General features: G+C 41.1%; 1 protein-coding gene across 4 annotated transcripts; it reads right to left on the minus strand.

Moving 5' to 3' along the window:
* Positions 1–34: 34 nt before the first annotated feature.
* Positions 35–20,877, minus strand: rufy2 (RUN and FYVE domain containing 2). Of its 4 annotated transcripts, none has more exons than XM_035151315.2 (20): positions 20,522–20,877; positions 18,163–18,445; positions 14,857–15,030; positions 14,568–14,685; positions 13,368–13,469; positions 12,075–12,198; positions 11,511–11,575; positions 11,345–11,410; positions 10,550–10,619; positions 10,157–10,258; positions 9,884–10,000; positions 9,696–9,788; positions 8,895–8,969; positions 8,671–8,768; positions 4,225–4,344; positions 3,750–3,879; positions 3,562–3,656; positions 3,054–3,102; positions 2,828–2,908; positions 35–2,078 (listed from the first exon to the last, which is right to left on the minus strand). In XM_035151315.2, the coding sequence occupies exons 2-20, from the start codon at positions 18,236–18,238 to the stop codon at positions 1,935–1,937; spliced, it is 1,899 nt and encodes a 632-aa protein (XP_035007206.1). In that variant the 5' UTR covers positions 18,239–18,445; positions 20,522–20,877; the 3' UTR covers positions 35–1,934. The 4 variants fall into 4 exon arrangements, with proteins under 4 accessions (XP_035007206.1, XP_035007216.1, XP_035007200.1 ...); XM_035151325.2 differs by lacking the exon at positions 20,522–20,877 and adding an exon at positions 19,315–19,471; XM_035151309.2 differs by lacking the exons at positions 18,163–18,445; positions 20,522–20,877 and adding an exon at positions 16,510–17,221.
* Positions 20,878–21,487: the final 610 nt, after the last annotated feature.

Genomic DNA, 21,487 nt, shown 5'->3' on the forward strand with positions numbered 1-21,487 from the left:
ATATTTGTGACAAGAAAAACACTTGAAACTGAAATCAACCCAGGTCTGTTTTATCTCATGGGAATGAATACTTACTGTTCTTTAAAAAAATTCACAGGTTGTAAACATCGTGTAAGAGTACAAAACCAGAATGTGCAGTGGAACTCAACCTGTCACTGAAACACAGTCATCAGCTTCACAACGCTAACACAACGTGTCGCAATCTTTCAATCTTGATTTAAGATAAAGAAAAACATTGTGTAGAGTTTCAGACTGTGCTTCTTAGGAATGGAGCAACAGTCAAATATGGTTCTTCCACAACAGATTACATCTAAACTCAAGTTAACAGGGTAAACTCAAAACAAGTTCCCTGGACTCAGGAGTATAAAACAGAATTAATTATAAATACGTTAAAATTAATCTATATTACAAGTAATATATGATTGGAAAGTGTTCAAACATACTTTGTGGCTTTGTCTTCACTAACATCCATCAGTGGTTCAAAGAGCCAGTTGTAGAGACTGACTTGGATTTAAATCAGTTACTAAACGTGTGGTGAAGACATCTGTTGCTACGCTTGGTCCTTTAAGCAGAATCCATTAGTTTGTCAAACAGTGACATTTGCCTTTAATGGAGACTGCTTGCCTGGCTAGTATAAGCTAGTGTTGCTACAGTTACAGGGCTAATTTTGGCAACATGTAGATAAGATTCATTGCATTTACACAGGCACAATTAGCACCAGTTTTTAACTGTGTTTAAAAAAACAAACATCTTTTAGTTCCTTTGAAAAGGTGTTCATGGGGAACTAGTCTGGCAGCAATCGAGCGAATGAATGTTCCTGGAACTCGTGTCTCATTACACACTGAATATTTATGAGGTTGCAGGTGTCAGACTTTTTCATAACACACTGAGGCCCTTGATGATGGCAGAAACAAAATATATTCATGATGCTTTCTGAAACAACTGCACTTAAAACATTGAAAACAAAATAATTAAAGTCATTTTGTGGCACAGTTCAGATTTTAACTTGAGTGAATATACCCAGTTTGATTCAGTCTTTTGTGCAAGTGTCAACGCTGCCTCACCTTTATTTGTGAGGCAGCGTTAACAACCTTTATTTGTTAACGCTGCCTCACAAATAAAGGTGATCTGGAGTCAGACTCAACAGTAACAAGGCCACCGTACGGTGGGTATATAAATTATATATAATCTCATGTAATTGGCTGCTTGATGCGTGTAATAAAACATGTGATTGAAGTTTGGCTGAGAAAAACATCTGCATTAAGCTGCAGCTGTGCTCATCACTGCAGTTTCACTATCAGTTCAACATGAAGTCATTTTTTTTATCATCCACCAGTTAGAGCGTTTCTTTTAATACGTTTGAACTTTGTTATATTGTTTTGAGCGTGTGTTGAGTTTTGGAAAGTGTTGCTGTCATGTGGCCTTTTCATGCTCTCTAAGCAAAACTAGTGCAACACTTGGACTGAGTCAAAGGCAATTTATACTTTCGTGATCATTGATTTTAAATTTACAGTTTACAGTAAATGAATGGTTTAATCTGTAAAACACTTTTATATTTAGTAGAACTGAAGTGACAGAGGTGTGTCATGATTGTTTATGATACTGAAGCAGACACTTCCATTTCCAACTTGTCAGTTACCCAGTGAGCAGTCTTTGTCTAAATAGTGAACTGATAGAATATTTGACACAGCAGATAGTGTGCAGACAAAGTAGTGACATCAGGCCTGAGAGATAAACGACTTTGAGGTGACTGTGTCTTTGAGATTCTTCCTTCTTTAGTAGACTGATCATTTGTCCTTCACATTCATGCACAGGGTCCATTCCTAGCAGCAAACACTGTTCAGGTCAGTTGGGAGGGGGGTATTACAGGAGGAGGACTGGAGTGTGTCAGCTCTGATAGATGGAAACAGTCCCGGCAGCAGCGTGAGGCGCCCTCACGTAGGATTGGAGGAGCATCGCTGGAGGAGGAGGGCGTGGCAGGTGTCACACACTCGGACTGGTTTCGGTGAGGCAGGCAGAGGAAGCTCGTTGTCAGAGCAACTGTTGCAGAAAATCTCCCCACAGTTCCTACAGTGGTGCTGCAGACAGAGAACAAGTTAGAAACACTGAACAGAAATACTGCTGCTTTGTGTTGGGATTGCAAATATATATTAGCTGTCAAGTTAATCAAATTTACTCACTTGTAAATGCATTATCAACATACTGCTTTTCATGCATGTGTGTCCAGTATGTATTAGTCAAGAGGCATCTAGCTTGGGATGTCACTTAGCAAGGGGTTCTGGACTTCAATGTAAAACCCCTTTTTAGATTACTGACTCAGTCCCATAGATCTAAGCCTGATGATTTTCCCTGGAAACTAAAATTACAGCCTTATGTGTCAGTTTGCATCCAACTCAGAAGTAGTGAAGACTGAAGGAATTCAATAAAAGGTATTACGTTTATTTTGTCATAATAAGCATATCAATTATTGAGTTATGGCCAAACTATATGTTATGAGGTCACAGAGACCTTTGGCCTCCAAAATCTAATCAGGTCATTCTTCAATTCAATTATTGACCCAAATGTAATAGAATTCCCTCTGGGCACGGCTGATAAATCACATTCACAAAATCTGTGCATGCACTGGTGACCTTTGACCACCCAAATCTTATCGGTTAATCTTGAGATTTCCCTGTGGTGTTCCTGAGAGATCTCATTCAGTTAACATTTAGATTTATGTGTTAAAGACTGTGGATCGCGGCCTTAGCAACAAACACAGGCCTTCAGATTACATTCAACAGTATCTGTGACTGAGTGGGATTTTCAATGTAGAAAAAGTAAAACCGACCTTTCTTCTTGAGATGGAAAACTCCTTTTCACAGAGTTTGCAGTGGCTGGCTTCCTTGTCCTTCAGCCACACCTGACCCCCCTGAAACAACACACACATCAAACCTCAACACAACAAACTAAACTGACGCACTCTGAATAATATCTTATCAAACACTCAAGATCTTGCTGAGTGAGGAGGTTTAGATTCAGGATGTTTTTTTCTCTTTAACTGAACGCTGCCTTACCTGAAGAGCTTTGTTGGCCTCTTTGATGTCCTCAATCTTCAGTTTGGATCTGATGATGAAGAGAATAAAACAGTGCAGCTTGTTGTGAACACTAGTTTTAAAGGGATGATTTTTATTCTTAAGGAAACATGAAAACCATCATTTGTAATCCTAACATTGAACTGAGCATTTCAAATCTAAGACTGGACATTAAGACTATCTTCTGTCTGTTTAAAAAAAACACAACTCAAAACCTACCTTTTTAGTTTGGTTTTTAAATGAATTATAATTATTTATTTCCATTTATTTATACATCTTAAGCTATATCCTTGTATTTTATTTATTTATTCAATGATTTACTGACTTATTTACTTTCTCAGAATTGTTTGAATAACAAGTTATTGAAGTGCCTTTGTTTCCTGAATGTCCTGCTCTGTGCATGAACAGGTGGGTTTTGTTTTTATTGCCTTTATTCTTTGCGTCTGATTGTTTAAATGAAAAGATAATTTGTAATTTGATCATTACGTACTCGCTGAGTTTGGAGCCTAACTCCTCAAGAGCTCGTTCTTGGTCTTCACAGATGGTCTTGAGCTGAATGTTTTCATCCTGGAGACGATGGAATTCCTGGAGAAATATTAAAACATAAACGAGAGAAGACATGCATCACATACACGATGATATTATACACCTGGTATATTTATTTATTTCTCTCTTTACCTTTTTCAGTCCGTTGATCTGCAGCGCTTCTGTGCTGAGCTCAGCCACCGACTCTCTCTCTCTGTCCAGATCATTTTGTAACGTTTGTCTCCACTCCCTCTCGATCTTCAGGTCTGTCTCCAGCTGCTGGCTACAGACGCACCACAAACATATACATGCAACACCAACCAGAGTGAGGAGGACAAGCAGAGACATGGAGATACATGGAAGCAGATTCTGTTTTAACACACAGATTTATACTTGTATTAAATGTTGGTCTTGCTTTTTCAAATTACAATCAACAACTAAAAGGAAAGACTCCTACTGTTAAGGGAGACGTGCAACATGAATAAGGGCCATGACAAGTTTCAGTTCTAAGAACATTAACATCGACAGCTGATTTAACACGCTGCACATGTTGTCTAGGTGTTAAATGTTGATGTCTGTGTAAGCATGAGTCTACCAGTTAGTCTGCCTTTGAGGGTATTTTCCTTACAGTTGTCTCTCTCTGTGTTCGATCTGCCGCTGCAGGCTGTCGGCCTTGTTGGCGAAGTCCAGCTTGAAGCGTCGGGTTCCCTCCTCGGCCGACGTGCGGTGCCTCTCAGCCTCCTGTAATCTGCACCATTATAACCAGGGACAAACTCAGGACCAAGGAGAGAAAAAACTGGAGGGGTTGAAGGAGCGATGGATGAGGGTAAATGGAGAAGTTTGGGGTGAAGGACGGCTTTGTAATTTGCACTGTTACAACACCGGGGTCAAATTTAAGAGTGCAGGGATGAGAGGCGAACTATGAGCTCAGTGACGAATACAAAAGGGCTAATGAGTCCAAAATAAAGACATATGATAAAAACAATGATAAATCGACTTGAGGAAACTGAATGGACAAGAAACAAAGAGAATAACTAACTGATTGCTGCATCTTTGAGCACTGCGAGGGAAAATTAAGACTTTTTCAACCAACTGTGTTTTGATTTAGAAAAATATACAGATTTCATTGTTTTTCCCCCAACAGAGGGAGGAAGCTTATTTCTTAGCAAATTTTTGAGGGCATATGAGGATTTAACTTGAGTTTTACTATAGATTTTTTGAGATCCACTTTAAAAATTGCAAAAAAATATCATCCACACCAATTTCCAAACATCTAACTTTATTTGTCATGGTGGTAAAAGACAGTAGTTGTGAGTTTTCACCGGCTGTACAGAGTTTTTATTCTTCTACAAACTGAGATGAGTTGCAGTACTATGAACATAGGTAGGATGATTACGTCCTGATATATCACAAAAGTCAATAAATATGCCGAGACGAGACAGAACAACACATTCAGGGTCCCTTTGACCGAGGCTCCAGAGGTTTACAGCTTGAGTAACTAACTTCACACTGGGCTCGGCTGTCTGTTCTGCAGAAACAAAGTACATGAAGCTGCTGGTTCCACTGAGCATCTACAAACTGTGACCTGTGACACCATCTCACAAGGTTTTCAGTTAAGGTGAATCTTCAGTGAGACAAAGAGCAAGAAAGAGATAGTCTGTGTCTGATATCGCTCCCTTGTAATTTACACTCTGCAATTCAATTTGAATGTTCACATTGAAGTGTGAACTTTATGCATATAATATCTTTCAAATCTCATCATCCTAAATGATCTTAACTGTTACACACCAGTGATGACACAAAATGACGATGGTGGCTGAAATTTCAATTTGCTGCTAGTTTACTCACCACTGAGTAAACTACTGGGTGTGTGTTAAAACGGGAGAAGTGAGTGAATGAGGGAGTGATTTCAGGCACAGTGGGGGTTATCACTGTCAGTCAGAAGCAGGTCGGGAGGTGCAACACATGCAGAGCAAACCAACAACAAACCAGCGACTGACTGACAAAAGGCAGTAGAGACACTATGGTTATAGGTTATATGATGGTTTTCATGTCACCGCTCTCGCTTCTACCTAAACATTGTCGTCTGCAGTAAGGTCAAAACGGTTCCATCTGCAAAGCACAGTCGCAGTTACTCACAAATCTCAGCAGAGCCAACATGGATGCCACTACAGGTCGTTACGAAAATGATTAGGATTAAGGGAAGATCTGAAAAGTTGTAGGAAAACACCAGTAAACTCCTTTAGCAAGAAAGTAGAGCACATAATGTGTAACACCCCCCCATTAACTTCTATACGGTCCCTACTGTAAACACTACCATGACTCAACTCTGTCAACCAGCAGCTCTGAGGATCCAGGATAAAACCACTCAGTAGTTGTGATATGAGCGGGACAGCTCACTGTTATTTATTCTGACTCAGTGTGAACAACAACAACAACAATAACAACAACAACGCCTCTTAAATTACAATTCAAAGCCCAAACCATCTGTTATCTTACTGTTAGTGATACTGCATATAGACTGACTACTGGAAGAAAGCCTGCAATGTGTATGTATGTGTGTGTGTGTGCATGCCTGAGCACGTCAGTGGATAGATAAAGTAGTATGATTATTTTAAAATGTTTTCTTTCAGTTTCTATTAAAGTGTAACTGAGGTAATAATCAGATACTTACTGTATCTGACTTTGAGGAAAGACTAACAGAGTCTGTCCTCATTTAGCACAAACCCTGCTGCTAAAGTCGTGTGAATGCAATTAAACTAAAGAAAGATCCTGAAACATATTGTGGTGGTCTCGACACGTCCTAGCGTTCTGCGGATGATGACCATGTTTCATTGACTAAAAAGGACCAAAACAATGTGTTCCAGTTTCATCTGATTCTGTGGCTGCACTCAGGCCACAAAACCATCTGAACATTATGTGCAAAACCCAGGAATGTCCCTTTCTTTAGGTAAAGTCCATGTATTAATTGAGTCAAAAGCAATTGTGTGTCCTCGCGTGCTTGTGTGTGCGTGTCTGTCCTCAGAAGGAGATGTCCTTGACTAGCTTGTACTGATGCTCCGTGTCTGTGCTGGCACACTTAACAAATGACATAGCAAGCGTCCTGGTCTGACTTAGCAGGTCTTGATCGCTGCACAGAGGAGCATGGATGAAAATCAGGAAAATAAAAGAAACATGGAAGTTTCCAGGGAGCAAAATGGAAAGATGATTGGATTGATGGTGTAAAAGAGGCAAAAGGGAGGGAGGCAAGAAGGAGAAAAAGGAAGGAAGGAAGGAGGGAAGGAAGGAAGAAAGGATGTCAATACATCAGTATTTTTGGCCCCGGTTACACTGAACACTTTGAGAAGCTTTTAACATCACGAGCACGACAGGAAGTGCAAATGAAAGGCATCAAAACACCAGAATCTGGGTTCAGGCTGCCAGGTTCACTCTGTGATAAGATTTCTGCAGTGTGGATATATTTGCTCTTACAGTGAGTGTATGAGTAATGATAAGAGGTGGGGAGGAGAAGCACAGAAAGGTAATGTGGTCATATAAATGAATACGACTACAGTCTTTAGGTGAATTGTGCAGAAAGCTATACTATCAACATAAGAGAAGTTTGATCTCTAACGTCAACATGTTCAATTCAAAGAGGGGAATTTATTTCTTATTAGATGCCATGGTAAATAATTTGATTTCAAATAGTTGCTCTAATCACAACATTTTTAACTTCATCAGACTCTTTTCAGTTGCAACAACACAAAACTCGCACTGAAGATCACAAGTGTAACCAGGGTCTGTGTACTTCAAGCCTACATAAACCTTTAGAGCAGCAAAAGACATTCACAACCAATCACAAAGAGGATGGAACAGATTTAAACCAATGGGAGAGGGGAGGGGAGGGATGGACAGTGTTGACTGTGAGACGATGGGAGTGAGGGGGGATCATGAAGTATCAATGAAACAGCAGATTTTAAAATGACTGATGCAGAGATTGAACATGAAAATATCTGGAGCGTATCTTATCAGACACGATTAAATAAGGACTTAAGGGATCCACAGTGAAACTACAACTCAGACATATCTCTTGTAATTGATGTAGTTAGTAGGTGAAGGCCTAACAACAGCTACATTCATTCTGTGAAAAGCATTTTTGCTCTTTTCCTTGATTCATAGCAATGTATTACATTTTTGCCATTCTTATCCATCCATCTACACACAATAACCAAAAAGGACCAAGTTAAAATATGTTTTTTAAAACTTCTTACAAATGAAGTGTTTGAATTCTTTCTGAATCCATTGTAAGTACCAGTTCCCCAAAGTGTTAATGGTAGCAGCTCAAAGTCTCCACTAAAAGAGACCAGCTCTGCTAACATCACAAGGAATGAATGCCTGAGACAAACCTCAGAAATCTGGTATTTTACATAATAAAGACCAGATACTTGATGACTGTAGCTACTGTTTAAACTACCATCTACAAAATATGTCACAATAGACAATGTTGGTTTCAGCTCAGCAGCTGAAACTCTTACCAATCACATCCCACATTGCAATGTCAGTTAAAACCCCGAAGGAACTCACTTTGAGTGGGTTTGTGCTGTCACTGTGAGAGATATTGTGTGTGCAGGACACACAGCAAATAAATAAGCCTGATAGAAAGCCTCCTAACTTCAGTCTGACCACCAGTGATGGACCAGAAGGCTCAAATACTTTCCCCCATGTTTTTCCCAATTCTCTTCTGCATAGCTGCGGAGATAAATTATGCAGAACTCTTATTAATATGCAGAAACTTAAGCTATAAACTTTACATGAAAGTTTGGATGGAGAGGTATTCCTTTCTCGACTGATTAACCTCTTATATAATTTTGTGTCATGGTGTCATTGTCAGTGCAGTTAAAAGGGTTTCAAGATCATCGAACTTTCCCGAAGGGCTTTTGTGTATTTTCAGCTAAATAAAAAATAAAAAGCTGTTGCCCAAAGAACAGAGAACGTGGTTTAGGCAGCTGGATGTAATGAGGAGACACGTGGGACAGACTGGGTTTCCTGTTTAGACTAGTGTGTGGGCTGTGTCTTTCCAGATCGTGTATCTCACCTTTGCTCCAGCTGCTTCATGGTGGCAGTGATCTGATTGGTCTTCTCCTCCAGACGGCTGATCATATCGTTCTTCTTCTGCATCTCCTCATCGGACGACTAAGAAATAAAGAGTTACTGGCTGTCATTAATGTAGTAGTAAAAAAAGATTACAATATTTCTTCTTTATTCATGAATTTTACAGTTGATATGAAGTTGGGTGTGAGTGTGTGCTTGTGTGTGTACCTGCATCTTCTGGTACATTTCTACATTGATGGATTTGACCTCATCCAGTTGATGTCTCAGTCCAATCAGTGTGTCCTGTTAATTGAAAGCAAAGGTCGTAGCTGTGTTGTGGCCCAGTTCTGGCTGCACTGTTCACACTGTTCACACTGTCATGCTTCTGATTTTCTACAGCAGTTAAACAGAAGTGATATTACCTCTGATTTATCTTTGATTTTTTTATGCTTCCCTTTCTTTCACGTTTCATTCATGAATTCACTTAATTATCCCAGGAAGACTGATCTCAGCACTGATAATTACTTTTGGACTTTAGTTGTAATTTTAAATTTCATGCAGAAATACTAAGCAAGCTGAAATAAAAATAGGTCAAAGTACATGTAGCAACACATAACATAAATACACCCCCAGTGATAAAGATGCAGGCATTATTTCCCAGTCTGACAGCTGCTGAAATGCACCTGCTGATATTGTTTTAATAATCCCAGCAGCTTCCCTGAAAAAGTCATGATGAAGCGATCATGGCATCATCTGTATGTCACGGCTTGGCTACAAATGTCAGCTGGAGGTGTTTAGGGTACAGAGTTCACAGGGTTGGTGGTTAGAGGCCTGTCACTGGTGGCAGTACCAGAGAGACGAGCACAAGATCACTGACTCAGCCTCACGTGCCCACAGGTCTGGCATGGTTGTACGTTATTGAATCTTGTTTTGTGATTGTATTCAGTTGGTCATTCTGTAGGTCGCTATGGAAACTTACAGCATCCTTTCTGTACTGTTGTGAAAAATGAAAATGGAGGGAAGTCAAACCTGTTTTTCGTGAATATCTTTCTCCAGAAGTTTCATGGCCAGCTCCATTTCCTGTTTCATTGACACCTGGACTACTAACTCATTCTCCACGTCCTAAAAAAATACGACAAAATTACATAAATGATGATTATTACACAGTCGGCATGTACAGCACATGTTTTTTTATTACAGAGCAGCTGTAGTGTGACCTGTCTGAGCTGACACTCCTCCTTCAGCTGTCTCTGAGCATCGTTGAACATCTCATCCAAACCCTGACGAGACTGTTTGTAAGTGTCCCTCTCCAATGACACATCACCTTGGGTCACCTAGAAAAACAACATGTACAAGGTTTAAATCTACGGGTTATAAATTTCACTTTTAGTTGCAAAATCTGTACTAAAACAGCACGTGTGTGTGTGTGTGTGTGTGTGTGTGTGTGTGTGTGTGTGTGTGTGTGTGTGTGTGTGTGTGTGTGTGTGTACCTCTAAATGTTGTTGTGCCTTCATCAGAATGAGGTTGTTCTCACTCCTCAGCTGCTGGTTCTCTTCCTGCAGTTTGATGATGTTGTTCTTGGCTATGGCCAACTGCACATACCCACATGAAGAAACATATAATGAATGTAGACAATTAATAATGCCAGTAACAACATATATATATATATATATATATATTATATAATAATCTTTGACTGACTAGTTTAACATAGTGAGAGCACTTTAGTCATGAAGTATGGCACGAAAAAAAAGAATAGTTGGAATATTGATTGTTTTGCTCTGTACATAAACACACGTTTTAGATTTAATACTTAACAGCTGATTTTACAGTTTCCTCTTTCATCTCCACTCTAATATACAGATATACTGAGTCAGTCTCGCCTCTTCTATGAGTTTAGAGTTGGACTTTTCCATATTGTCCACTCTGCCCTGGAGACCATGGACTGTGGAGCTAGACGTACAAATACACAGAAAAAAGATCAACAGATATTATAATTAAACTCATTTCAAGTCTCAAAGAGTTTATTGTTCCATAATTTAAATAGTAGTTGTGGTACAATTTACAGCTGAGGTGTTAAAATTGTAAACATAAACAGAACTTTTCAGTCCTCTGATTTATGCTAATGGGGTTAAATATCATTCACAGGTTACAAGGACGAAACTGTCAACACAAACTGACAGAGCTGAATTTGTCTTTAAATGATACAGTGCCATAGTTAGCTTGGCTTATGTTATCTCTAATTCAGGTTTTTAGCTTCATTGCAACTCCAAATTTGAATGATTATTCACCAAACCTAAGGGCAGCAGATTAACTTCATTTAAACCAGATTCCAGTTTTGTGAGAAGTGGAATATTAGAAAGACGAAAATGTGACTAACATCATCTGTGTTTTACTGAATCTCTCAAAACAACCAGACTGGTTTCAAATTAACGTTACCGGATCTATTTCAACATGTTATCAGCTTTTCAGCCCTCTACCTTTATTTCAAAGCATCATAACATAACTCACACATTAAGACATTCTATAGAGGTAAAGTAAAATGTGAGGAAGAAATAAAGAAGTACTGCCCGTCTCAATCTGCCATTGTTACAGTATCACACACACTCCATTTCATCTCCATGAATTCTGGAGAAAACCCTGCAGACAGCTCTGTTTTCAATAAACAAATGTCTTACTTGAGTTGTCGATTCAGTTCCTCTACATAGTTCTTCTGATCCAAGATGGATGAAATCTGGCTATTCCTGTTGTCATGGAAACAGACATAAAATAAGAGTTCTGCATCAAACTTATTAGGGGGGCCCGGTGTATTAAATAAACTGGAGAGACAATGACTGATCATACCTCTCCTCGCTCCTGTAATCATCAATGTCGTTTTTCAAGTACATGGAGAAATCAATCACCCCGACCTTAAAAAAAAAACATAAAACATAAAACATGAGTAAAAGCTTGGCTGATATATTTTACTGAGGAAGGAAACATCTACTGAGAGTGTGAGTGTTTGCACAACTACTGATCTCGTGAATTGCGTCATTAGGAACTTAGCTACTGTAACCCACCAAAGAAAACTTAGAAATGAGGTATGTTTGTTGTTTTTCACAGTTTTCACACAAGAAAGTGATGTCAAACAGTTCATATGTGATCAGCCACTATTAAATCCTAATAATAGTTTATCAATGTAAGCTTAAAGGTGTACATTTTCAGTGAGCCACACTCACGTGGAGAAATCACCATTATTAAATCTGTAAAAAGATCTACGCATCATGAAAGGAGAAAATGACGCAGATCAGCTGTATATTTATAAACTTTGTCCAGAGGGCGTAGGCAGATTAAGACCACATTTTAATGTTCTGTGTAAATGTCTTTTTCCAGTCAAATGGCCGAATGTGGTTTCAGAAAAGTGGTCACCTGAGAGTCCAGGTCCTCGCCTTTGACACAAAGGTTGGCGTCGATGACGTTCAGGCCCACCAGCAGGCCCACAATCACTGCTCCCTCCTCCTCCAGCATCAGTGCTGAATTCTCATAGAAATCACTGTGGAGGAAGATACACTAGGTTATTATAAACACACGGTTTCTATAATCAAAGTTTGTTCTCAAAATACAACATGTATATTCTACAAAACAAGTCGAATGTACCTATTGTCATACACCAGTGGTCACCAACCTTTTCGAGCCCAGGATCCCTTTTTAATTCCAAACGTAAGCCGAGATCTACCACCCTGATATCTTCCAAGAAACCCACTTAGGAGGGTCATATTTATTAATTTTTGCAATTTCTGTTAAAGGCTGAATCTACAATAAATAAATATACACAAAGAAGGGCAGTTTTGCAACTTCATCTATTCAATGCACAATATTCAAATTAATATCAATTCATATTTACAATGCAGAATATGTAGCTTCTCAGTTCCACATCATGTTCTGCAGAGGAGCTGCTACTGCAGCACAATGTTTTTACATATAAGCTTTGATTTGATTATGGCCACAAATATGATTATTTCCTTGTATGAAAGTAGTCCATTGTACTCAAATAAATACCAGTACTACACAGTATGAAGCCGTGCATCTTCCGCACCTGCAAATATTTCCAAATAAAGCCCCCTTTTTAAACAAGGGAATGGATTCCATCAACAGAAACGCTGGAGTGCTTTTATTTTTGAAAAGGCATGCAGAAAGTGTTGCAACCATTTGTTTGTGACATAGATTCATCACATAAACATTCAAACTCAGGTGAAAGATAATTTTCTTGGTTTATTCTGCTGTGAACCACAATGTTTATCTGTCTATGACACAAATGTATTTACAACACTTTCCGAACCCGTTTCAAAGTAAAAGCACTACAGCGTTTCACTTTCTGAATCCACCCATTTGTTCCAACGGGGCTTTGATTGTTATCGACAGTCTGAAAGATGTGCATCTTCATACGTTAGAGTCCTGACATTTACTTTAGTACATAAACCAACTTGTTCTTGAAGGAAATGCAGGAGATAAACCTGCAGCTCAGACGCCAGTAGCAGACACACAGCGTGTGTGAAAAACAGACAACCGACACACAGCTGATCTGTGGCGCGACGATAGCCAGTGAGTCCAGAGAGTTGGGGGATCGACAGTGCAGACTGCGAGATCGACCGGTAGATCGCGATCGACGGGTTGGCGACCACTGCCATACACCTTGATTGTGTATTTGTTATGTGTGTGTACCTGAGGAGGTCTTTTCTGGTGATGAGGAGTCGCAGATAGTCAGCCAACCGTTTCTGCATGAGAGCCAGACGCAGCCACGCCCTGGCCCTTCCTAGAGGAGTCCTGGATGACAACACACACACATACACATTAATTGTAAGGTTTTTTTCTTGGAAGGCTCTGAGGGTTTTAGGCTTGTGGTAGTTGGGACATAGTTGCTTTCTTTTTTCTTCCAGTCTCTCATAACTCGAGCCAGAACAACATATTCATTTAATTACATTTTTAACAATAACCTTTTCAACAGATTCCTTCCCCCTGACCTCAGCATTTAATGTCATCTACAGTTGTGTGGGCTCATCCAATTCCACTCTGACTCAGGGAGTGATTTTATTCCATAGCCTTATCCTAGAGAATAACTGCAGGTACAGGAAAAGTCTGCACTGTCTTGTAACTAACCTTTGGGCCCATACTTATTTATGAAAAACGCTGCTCTGCGTCTGTGACACAGCTGTTGGTCTGACTCAGCACAAGTAAAGGAAACAGACACAGTTCTTCATCTAAAACAATACAGCTGTTCCTCATTTTACTGGATCTGACGAGACCTGAATATTACTCACTTGATTCTCATGAAAGCTCTGCTATACAGCGACAGATGACTGGATAACAACGTAAAGCATGAAATGGAGATCATGTGCATGAATGAGCGAGAGCAAGAGCCTGCTTACTACAGCCGCTGGATGACAGCTTGAATATTAACATAGGATGCACCAGCAGGCTTTTTGATGTTGCTATGTTGACATACCAGGAACATTAGACATTAGCGACACACTTGTGTGTTCTTGTTAGTCATTGTCACAGCAGCAGTAAGACACACAAGGTCACAAATGGTAAAATATAGAACTGTAACATTACAGATACTGATTTTAAAAGTGTCTTTTCCCCAAAACTGGCAATATAATGGGTGTTAACACTGAATTTTCTTGGAACAGCTTGGGGAAATGCATATACACAGGTTTCTACGAAGAGCTTATGACTAAGAGGAAAAGTGAGGCAGCAGCGAGGGGAAAGGTGAAGTGAAAATAAAGGGCACTCAGGTACTTCCCTAATCTGGTTCTCATGTTACACATGTGTGTGGGAGGAGTCTGTGCAGATGTTTTGGCTCATGTTCTTCCACCAGGATGTTGTACGTATGTGAGAAGTGCACAGAGATGTATTCCTTACTTTAGTCCAGGCAGGTCTCGTACAGAGGCTGAAATCTCTGCTGCTTCAGGACACAGTTTCTCCACCAGCTCCAGAGGACCCCACAGGGACTTGTTAAAGCCCAGAAAGGACTTCTTCACTGGAGACAGGCGAGACGGAGAGGAAGAGTCAAACACCCGAGGAAGGCACATGCACGCACGTTTCTGCTGCTTGGACATGAAATATGAATAGCAACGGGGGTAGCATACATAGACACACCAACACAGCACCCACAGCTGACACCATTTAAAACAGCCTTTCTCCTTCTTACCCTTGAGGCCATGTTTGAGACAGTGCTCCATGACAACAAAGAACTGCTGCAGGGGCGGGTAGTCCGAGTCCAGTGTGCGTCCGAAGCTCAGAGCCGACTCTATCAGGCCTTTAATGCTCAGCTTGGCCATGTTCAGCAGGTTGGCTCGCTCCATGGTCATGGGGTCTCGCAGGGCTTCAGGACAAGAACACAAACACATGAATTAAACATAAAACAGACACAGTCTTACTATAGGGAGGCTTAATGAATATAATGCAAATGCAGCAAAGGGAAACTCCACACCACACGTCAATGTACATTTACATTTCTGTGTCAGGTCAGTGCAGTTGAACAGAGCTACAGACAGAAGAAGGAACAGATCACAAATTGTAATCACCTTTCTGAAGCTGGACATTAATTAGCCTTTGAATAACAAATTCAACGCTCAGTAGCTACATTCTTCTAACATTTCCGTTAGAACTGTTGAGATAACAAAATTACAAAACTGGGCCTGACAGTAGCAAATCCAGTCTGTCGATAGTATAACTACAATAAACTGCTGCTACAACTGACAAAAGAACGCCTTAGGGAGGAGGAATAGTTAATTATTGATTTCAGACTTAACCCAGGTCTAATCAGCCAGAGGGATCTAGGTGTTCAGAAGCTTTAACACCTTCCATTAGAGAAAACCTCCCAGGCCAGAGGTTAATGTATAGACAAACACCAGAAGAGCACAGAAAAATGTCCTGGAGGAAGCCAGCAAATCAACAGCAGATGTTTTGGGAGATGCACGACTGTCAGGTGTCCTGGGGCAAAGAGTCCTGAGGATTCAGTGGAAAAACAATAACACAACAACTTGCAACTTCATCCAACCGTAAAACTGACTTTCTGATCTAGGATTTTATGTAACTCAATTCCTGTCTCTGTTAAAAGCTGCAGTCAAAATATCAACAACATTTCAAATGAAATTCTGTGATGTACATATGAAAGCAGTCAGAAACTAAATGTGTTTTTCTGAGTGTAATTGCTCGTGGCTGATGGGAAACTATGTACAGCGGAGCTCTTGCATTTGAATTATAGAATTATCAATAAGGTCAAAAACATGCACAACTAACAGCACAGCGACTCGGTGTGAAAAAACAAGTCAACATCATGTTCTCTAAGTAAAAAACAAGCTTTACATTGTCTTCCTCTGTATTTGCATCAGTGCAGCAGCATGTGATGCCTCAGACAGAGAAGTTGTGTGAAACAACAGCAGCACTCTGCTAACAGATGAGGATGCACCATGACACCATGACAGCAGAGCTCATCCATTCAAAATCAATTGTCCACACACAGACAGTGGTGAGGTACTGGGAGAGGATCACACAGACAGTGGGTTTGTCACAACTGTGCTGCGTTTATCTACTGACTGAATAATGAGCATTCTGTGTAGAGAGACTGGTCAGGGTTAAATACATGAAACAATCAGTTACTGGGTGTCATCAGATCTGTTATTATTAACCAGTGACCATCCAACACACACACACACACACACACACACACACACACACACACACACACACACACACACACACACACACACACACACACACACACACACACACACACACACACACACACACACACACACACACACACACACACACACACGTCCCCAGATGGCTGCTCTACCTTGAACGGCCCACTCCCCGGGCAGAGACGCCCTGTGCTCGGACACTTTGGGCAGGACGTGCATGCTGCCTGTGATGGTCTCAGACGCTTTTCTGGCCAAAGCGAAAATCGGAGCCTGCCATCTTCCGTCTCCTCCTCCTCCTCTCACTGTGCTGCCACTGTTAGCTTTATCCGCGGCGGCAGCAGCACATTTCTCCTCCTGCAGCCTCAGGATCCCGAACACCTGAGTCTTCTCCTTGCTGCTGTCCGCCTCGGACAGAGCCAGGTCCTGCTCTGCGGACGATGCCATGTTCACGGACCTCCACGGGCAAGTGAGCGCAGCTGAACGCGGGGGTCGAGTGCGACAACACACCGATAGGTTGACGGTTGGCTAACCGAGCTGTCTTGGGCGTACAACTCTAGCGGGCCACCATTAGCACGAGAATACCTGTGATAGCACCGCCAGCCGAAGCGATGACAGGTCTGGATGTCGTGTTTAAAAACGAGCCGTTGTGTCACGCGGGCTCAGCAGAGGCAGCGGTCGGTGGTGCACGTCAGCGCCGGGGGACACAGCGCGGGGAGCCGCTGCTCGGAGAACGGCCCCTCTCCGTACATAGTGGCGGGCCGGAGGTTTGTTTACAGCCGGCAGAGATCAGGGGTGCTCGGCTGCTGCTGCTCGCGGTCCCGCTGCACCCTCCGGAGGGAGGGGCGGGGTCTAAACGCTCACAGGACACAAAGGAAAACTACGTAATGGTTTCACGGCCCTGCTCAGGATCTGCTGCCCCCTGCTGCTGGAAGTCAGAACAACACCTGGCTTCATAGAATCCCAGGCAGAATCGGTTTGAAGGAATCGGACTCCGGTTTTATATTGATCTCACTGCGTAGACTTACAGCTTATAACTCAATAAATAAGTGAAAGAGTGGTACAAAAATACTTTAAATGATGGATGGCATGTGAAAAGAAAGTAGGAGAGACTGCAGTTTCCACACTTATTCACCCACTCACTTTCTCAGATCAGGCTATTTAAAGCTATTGCATATCCCACACACCCGTTTAAAGACTTGTGGTCTGTGGAATGTCCCACCTACATCTTTAAGATTAGCTAATTCTGTGGAATCATTCAAAATCCCTTTAAGAACACAGCTGTTTATGCACTTCACTAGACTCTGTGTTATTATTGTTAGTGTGTATGTGTGTGGTTTTGTCTGTTTTTATATCCGTATGATGTAACTCTGTTTTTAAACTGGCCTTGTAAAGCACTTTGTGACTCTTGTCTGTGAAAAGTAAATACACTTTGATCACTTACTAACATACTTAATAGTCAATAGACAATTTTCTCTATACATGAGCAACATGTTGTTCCTCTACTCCTTAATATCACAAATTAATCTCTTCTGGAAAATGAAATACAAATCCTTTAAATCAAAATAAAAGTAGTGGTAGTAGTATTAGTATTATTACATAATTGTTTTACTCCTTCACATTATTGTGACAGTCATAGTTACTTGGCAAATTAAGATTGTTCATATAAAACATACAATGAGCCTATATAATAAGTCCCCAAGCATTTCTAAACATTTAAGAGATGATTTTTAACACATTTGCTATATCAGGTCGTAATATCACCTTAAAACAGATACGATTATTCATTCAAATGGCAATAATCCACTTACTTTGGCTGTAGGCTAACCGCTCCATGCTCTCACTATGAGTGATGCCCCAGCGGTGAAGACTCTGAGGGGAGTACATGATGGGTCGGATTCTCCACTGTCCACTGCCTCGGTGCAGAGGTTATGGATCAAGCAGACCGCTGAGTCCTGTCTGGTCTAAAATAAACTGGTGTGACTCAGTCAGGTTTCCTTGGATTCTGGTTCCAGATATGGTGTCTTCCAGTTTGTTCTGGATTTGCCCCAGTTCCCACATGTGCTGGGCTTCTGCTGAGCTGGACAGGGATGTCTGGAACAGAACAGACAGTGGAGACAGCAAAGAGAGTGAGACTGCATAAGACTCGTCAGCGTTGGTAAACAAATGCGTCTGACATGCAAACTCTTTTCTTTTTAAAGACCAGAATGTCATTGTAGAGCACATACCTCCACCAAGACCCAACAGTTCCCTTATGAAATCACACTTTATAACACTAGATCCAGACTTTTACTTGGATCTGCTCCAAATTGCACACACATATATATCAGTCCCCTAAACATAAATGTTTTTCCCGTCATGATCCCTGAATTATTTTTTGAAAAATCAATGAAAATGTTGAAAACCGCTCTGCCTTAAAGAAAGTGAAAAAAATAATCCTAGTTCCTACGTCTGATACGGATCTGCACCAAAAGTTAATGGTTCTTCCTTGGGACATGACCCACCACAAGACAAACTGTGGAACCACAAAATTTCACGGAAATCAGTTGAGTATAGGTGGCGAGGAAGTCAAACTAGGATAACTAATCAACAGGGAACAGGATGTGCAGATGCAAATGATTATGATATAGACAAGAGAAGCTGTTTTGAAAAGAACTAGCCATCTTGGCCCGCCCAATTCCAGAGCACTTTTTATAAATAATTCTTATGTCTTCATTCATAATTTTAATGTCATTCATGGATGAAAATAAGATAGTTAGGCTGCAACATTTCCTCAAAATACACTTTCTCTTCTTCACATCTCCTCACCTATCCATACAAACTCCATTCACATATTCACCACCCTACACTGTCATAAATAATACATGCCAAAAGGCTCTTCCCTCAGATACACTTCATCTTTACTTCATGACGAAAAAGTAACGTCACAACCAAAACTTACATTTCCTTTACCAAGCATTTACCTTATTTCTGAGTAGCAGCTTGTGAGGATTACATCCAGTGGGCCTCACCCTCACCGTGTTGTGAATGAAAAAGCCTCCAGCCGCGCTGGCTGTACAATGATAGATCCATAACAACACAGGAGACAGACTGTGGTAGCACGGACCGTACAGCTCACTGCATTACCACAGTCATTTCCCTTTTTCCCCTCTTTTGTTTTATCTTGTTCTGTTCCTCTTCCTCTCTCTCTCTCTCTCTCTCTCTCTCTCTCTCTCTCTCTCTCTCTCTCTCTCCTCTCTCTCTCTCTCTAATAGCTGAGGGCTGACCAGAGTCATATGACCACTAACCTGGCCGAATGCTGGCCGAGATCATTCTCTACATAATTCCGGACGTTGCTGCAGTGATGTCAATGTCCATTTCTTTTCTGTGTATTTGTTTTTTATAGTGAATGAACTTTTTCCTTCTAAACACTCACTTTTTCTAAGTGTGTTTGTATTTATATCCTCTGACATTTGACCTAATATTTGGCTTTAGTTGTTTTTTTTCTACTCTGGATGACAGCGAATATATGTAATCCTCTTCATCATGTTGTTGTCATTCTGCAGGTTTAACTGCCTGTGTTACTTTGATGCTGCATTTCTGCCCATTTGTCTGTAGGCAATACAGTAACACATTCAGAAATTCAACAATAATGACATTATAGTATTAAAAAGTAACCGATTTTAGTTTGTGATGTATCGGTATCTTGCATTCTAAGAGCTCTTTTTCAGTATCTCTTGCATCATTTCTCCATCTCTACTCCACCCTCTTTCGCTCTCCCATCATCTCTGAACCACACCTAAACCAACACGCTGCTCAACGCCACTTCCAGGGTGGTTATGTTTGTATCATATGACCACAATCGCTGCAGGAGCATGCTCTCTCACAGGACCGACAGCTGGACTTACCAATCAGTATTCCTTGGTGGAACCTCTCTCCACCAATAAGGGCGTGATGCTGTTTCCTCATAGTAGCCACCCTTTCATTCTGCAGCAGTGCTGGAGTTTGAGTGCTGCTATGCCTCACAGATTCTCATACAGTCATCTATCATTATTATTACAACATGTGCAGCACATTGCTGTACATGTGAAGGCTGTAATCAAATCAAATAATACACATTTCACATCATCATCCCCTAATGTGCTGTCACTATCTAAACATGTTTGTTATCATGCACTTACTGCACCTCACCTCAGCAGCAAGAAGCAGAGCGATGAGTCTTGGTTCTGCAGCTTAGTCCAAAATAGGATATGTCTATGAACTGGTTCTGTGTGCAGACTGTCAGATAATGACTTGTGAAATCTGGTTGAGATGAGCTTGATAATATCCTGTCCAGTCGTATAGCAGCTACAGGCATCAGCTCCTAGATGTCAGATGACAGACACAAAAAAAATCATCTTCTCTTTCACATGTCTATCTATCTATCTATCTCTCCATCCACCATAATCTAGAGGTGCTGCTACATCAACATGAGCTTTTGCAGTTCTAAAGCAGCAAGCCGGTACACGCTCTGGAGACATCACCACCAGAAACCACAACCATCACCCCACACAGCACCCAATGACAAGAGAGCAGGGAGACTAGGAGAGGGGGAGGGGGAGGGGGTTGGGAGTAACACAGCAAAGGGAGGAGGAGGGAGGGAGGGAGAAAGGAGGCGGATGGGGTACAAATACAGTGAGGAGGGGAGAGGAGGTGCTGGTGATGGAGTAGCACAGGGTTGAAAGAGAGAGAAGACACACTGCAGAAGGAGAGCACTCACCCACATGTTCACACGTGTCTGTATAAGTGAATGAAATACATGAAGATATGAATGAACACATGCACAGCAGAACACAGGAGAGGACAATCTGGTTTGTTCTTATACCAACCAATGACTGAGTGGGGTTTGAACAGAGAGGGAGGACTTTGTTGAGACAGACAAGAGACTGTGCGTGTGTGTGTGTGTGTGTGTGTGTGTGAATGACTTGGCAGCTATGAGAATGAAATAGTATCAGTGCAGCTCTTACTGAACGATGAGATGAGGCTGGGGGCAAAGAAGGAGAAGCGAGATGAAAGATAAAATTGATATTGTACACACAGGAAATAATAAATAAATAATAATACAAACCTTTGAGAGCCCATCCTTCATGTTAACCTGGATAAAAAACTGTGTATAGT

This window comes from Hippoglossus stenolepis, chromosome 1, assembly GCF_022539355.2.
Source record: "Hippoglossus stenolepis isolate QCI-W04-F060 chromosome 1, HSTE1.2, whole genome shotgun sequence".
Lineage (NCBI taxonomy): Eukaryota > Metazoa > Chordata > Actinopteri > Pleuronectiformes > Pleuronectidae > Hippoglossus > Hippoglossus stenolepis.

What these genes read in the sequence shown, in the direction of transcription:
- rufy2 (XM_035151309.2), bottom strand. Translation starts at nt 16,798, where the DNA reads ATGGCATCGTCCGCAGAGCAGGACCTGGCTCTGTCCGAGGCGGACAGC. An exon ending in AAGATATTCACGAAAAACAG is followed by an intron (nt 8,970 to 9,695) that starts GTTTGACTTCCC and finishes TTCAATTAACAG; the next exon opens with GACACACTGATTGGACTGAG. An exon ending in AGATCAACGGACTGAAAAAG is followed by an intron (nt 3,657 to 3,749) that starts GTAAAGAGAGAA and finishes ATATTTCTCCAG; the next exon opens with GAATTCCATCGTCTCCAGGA.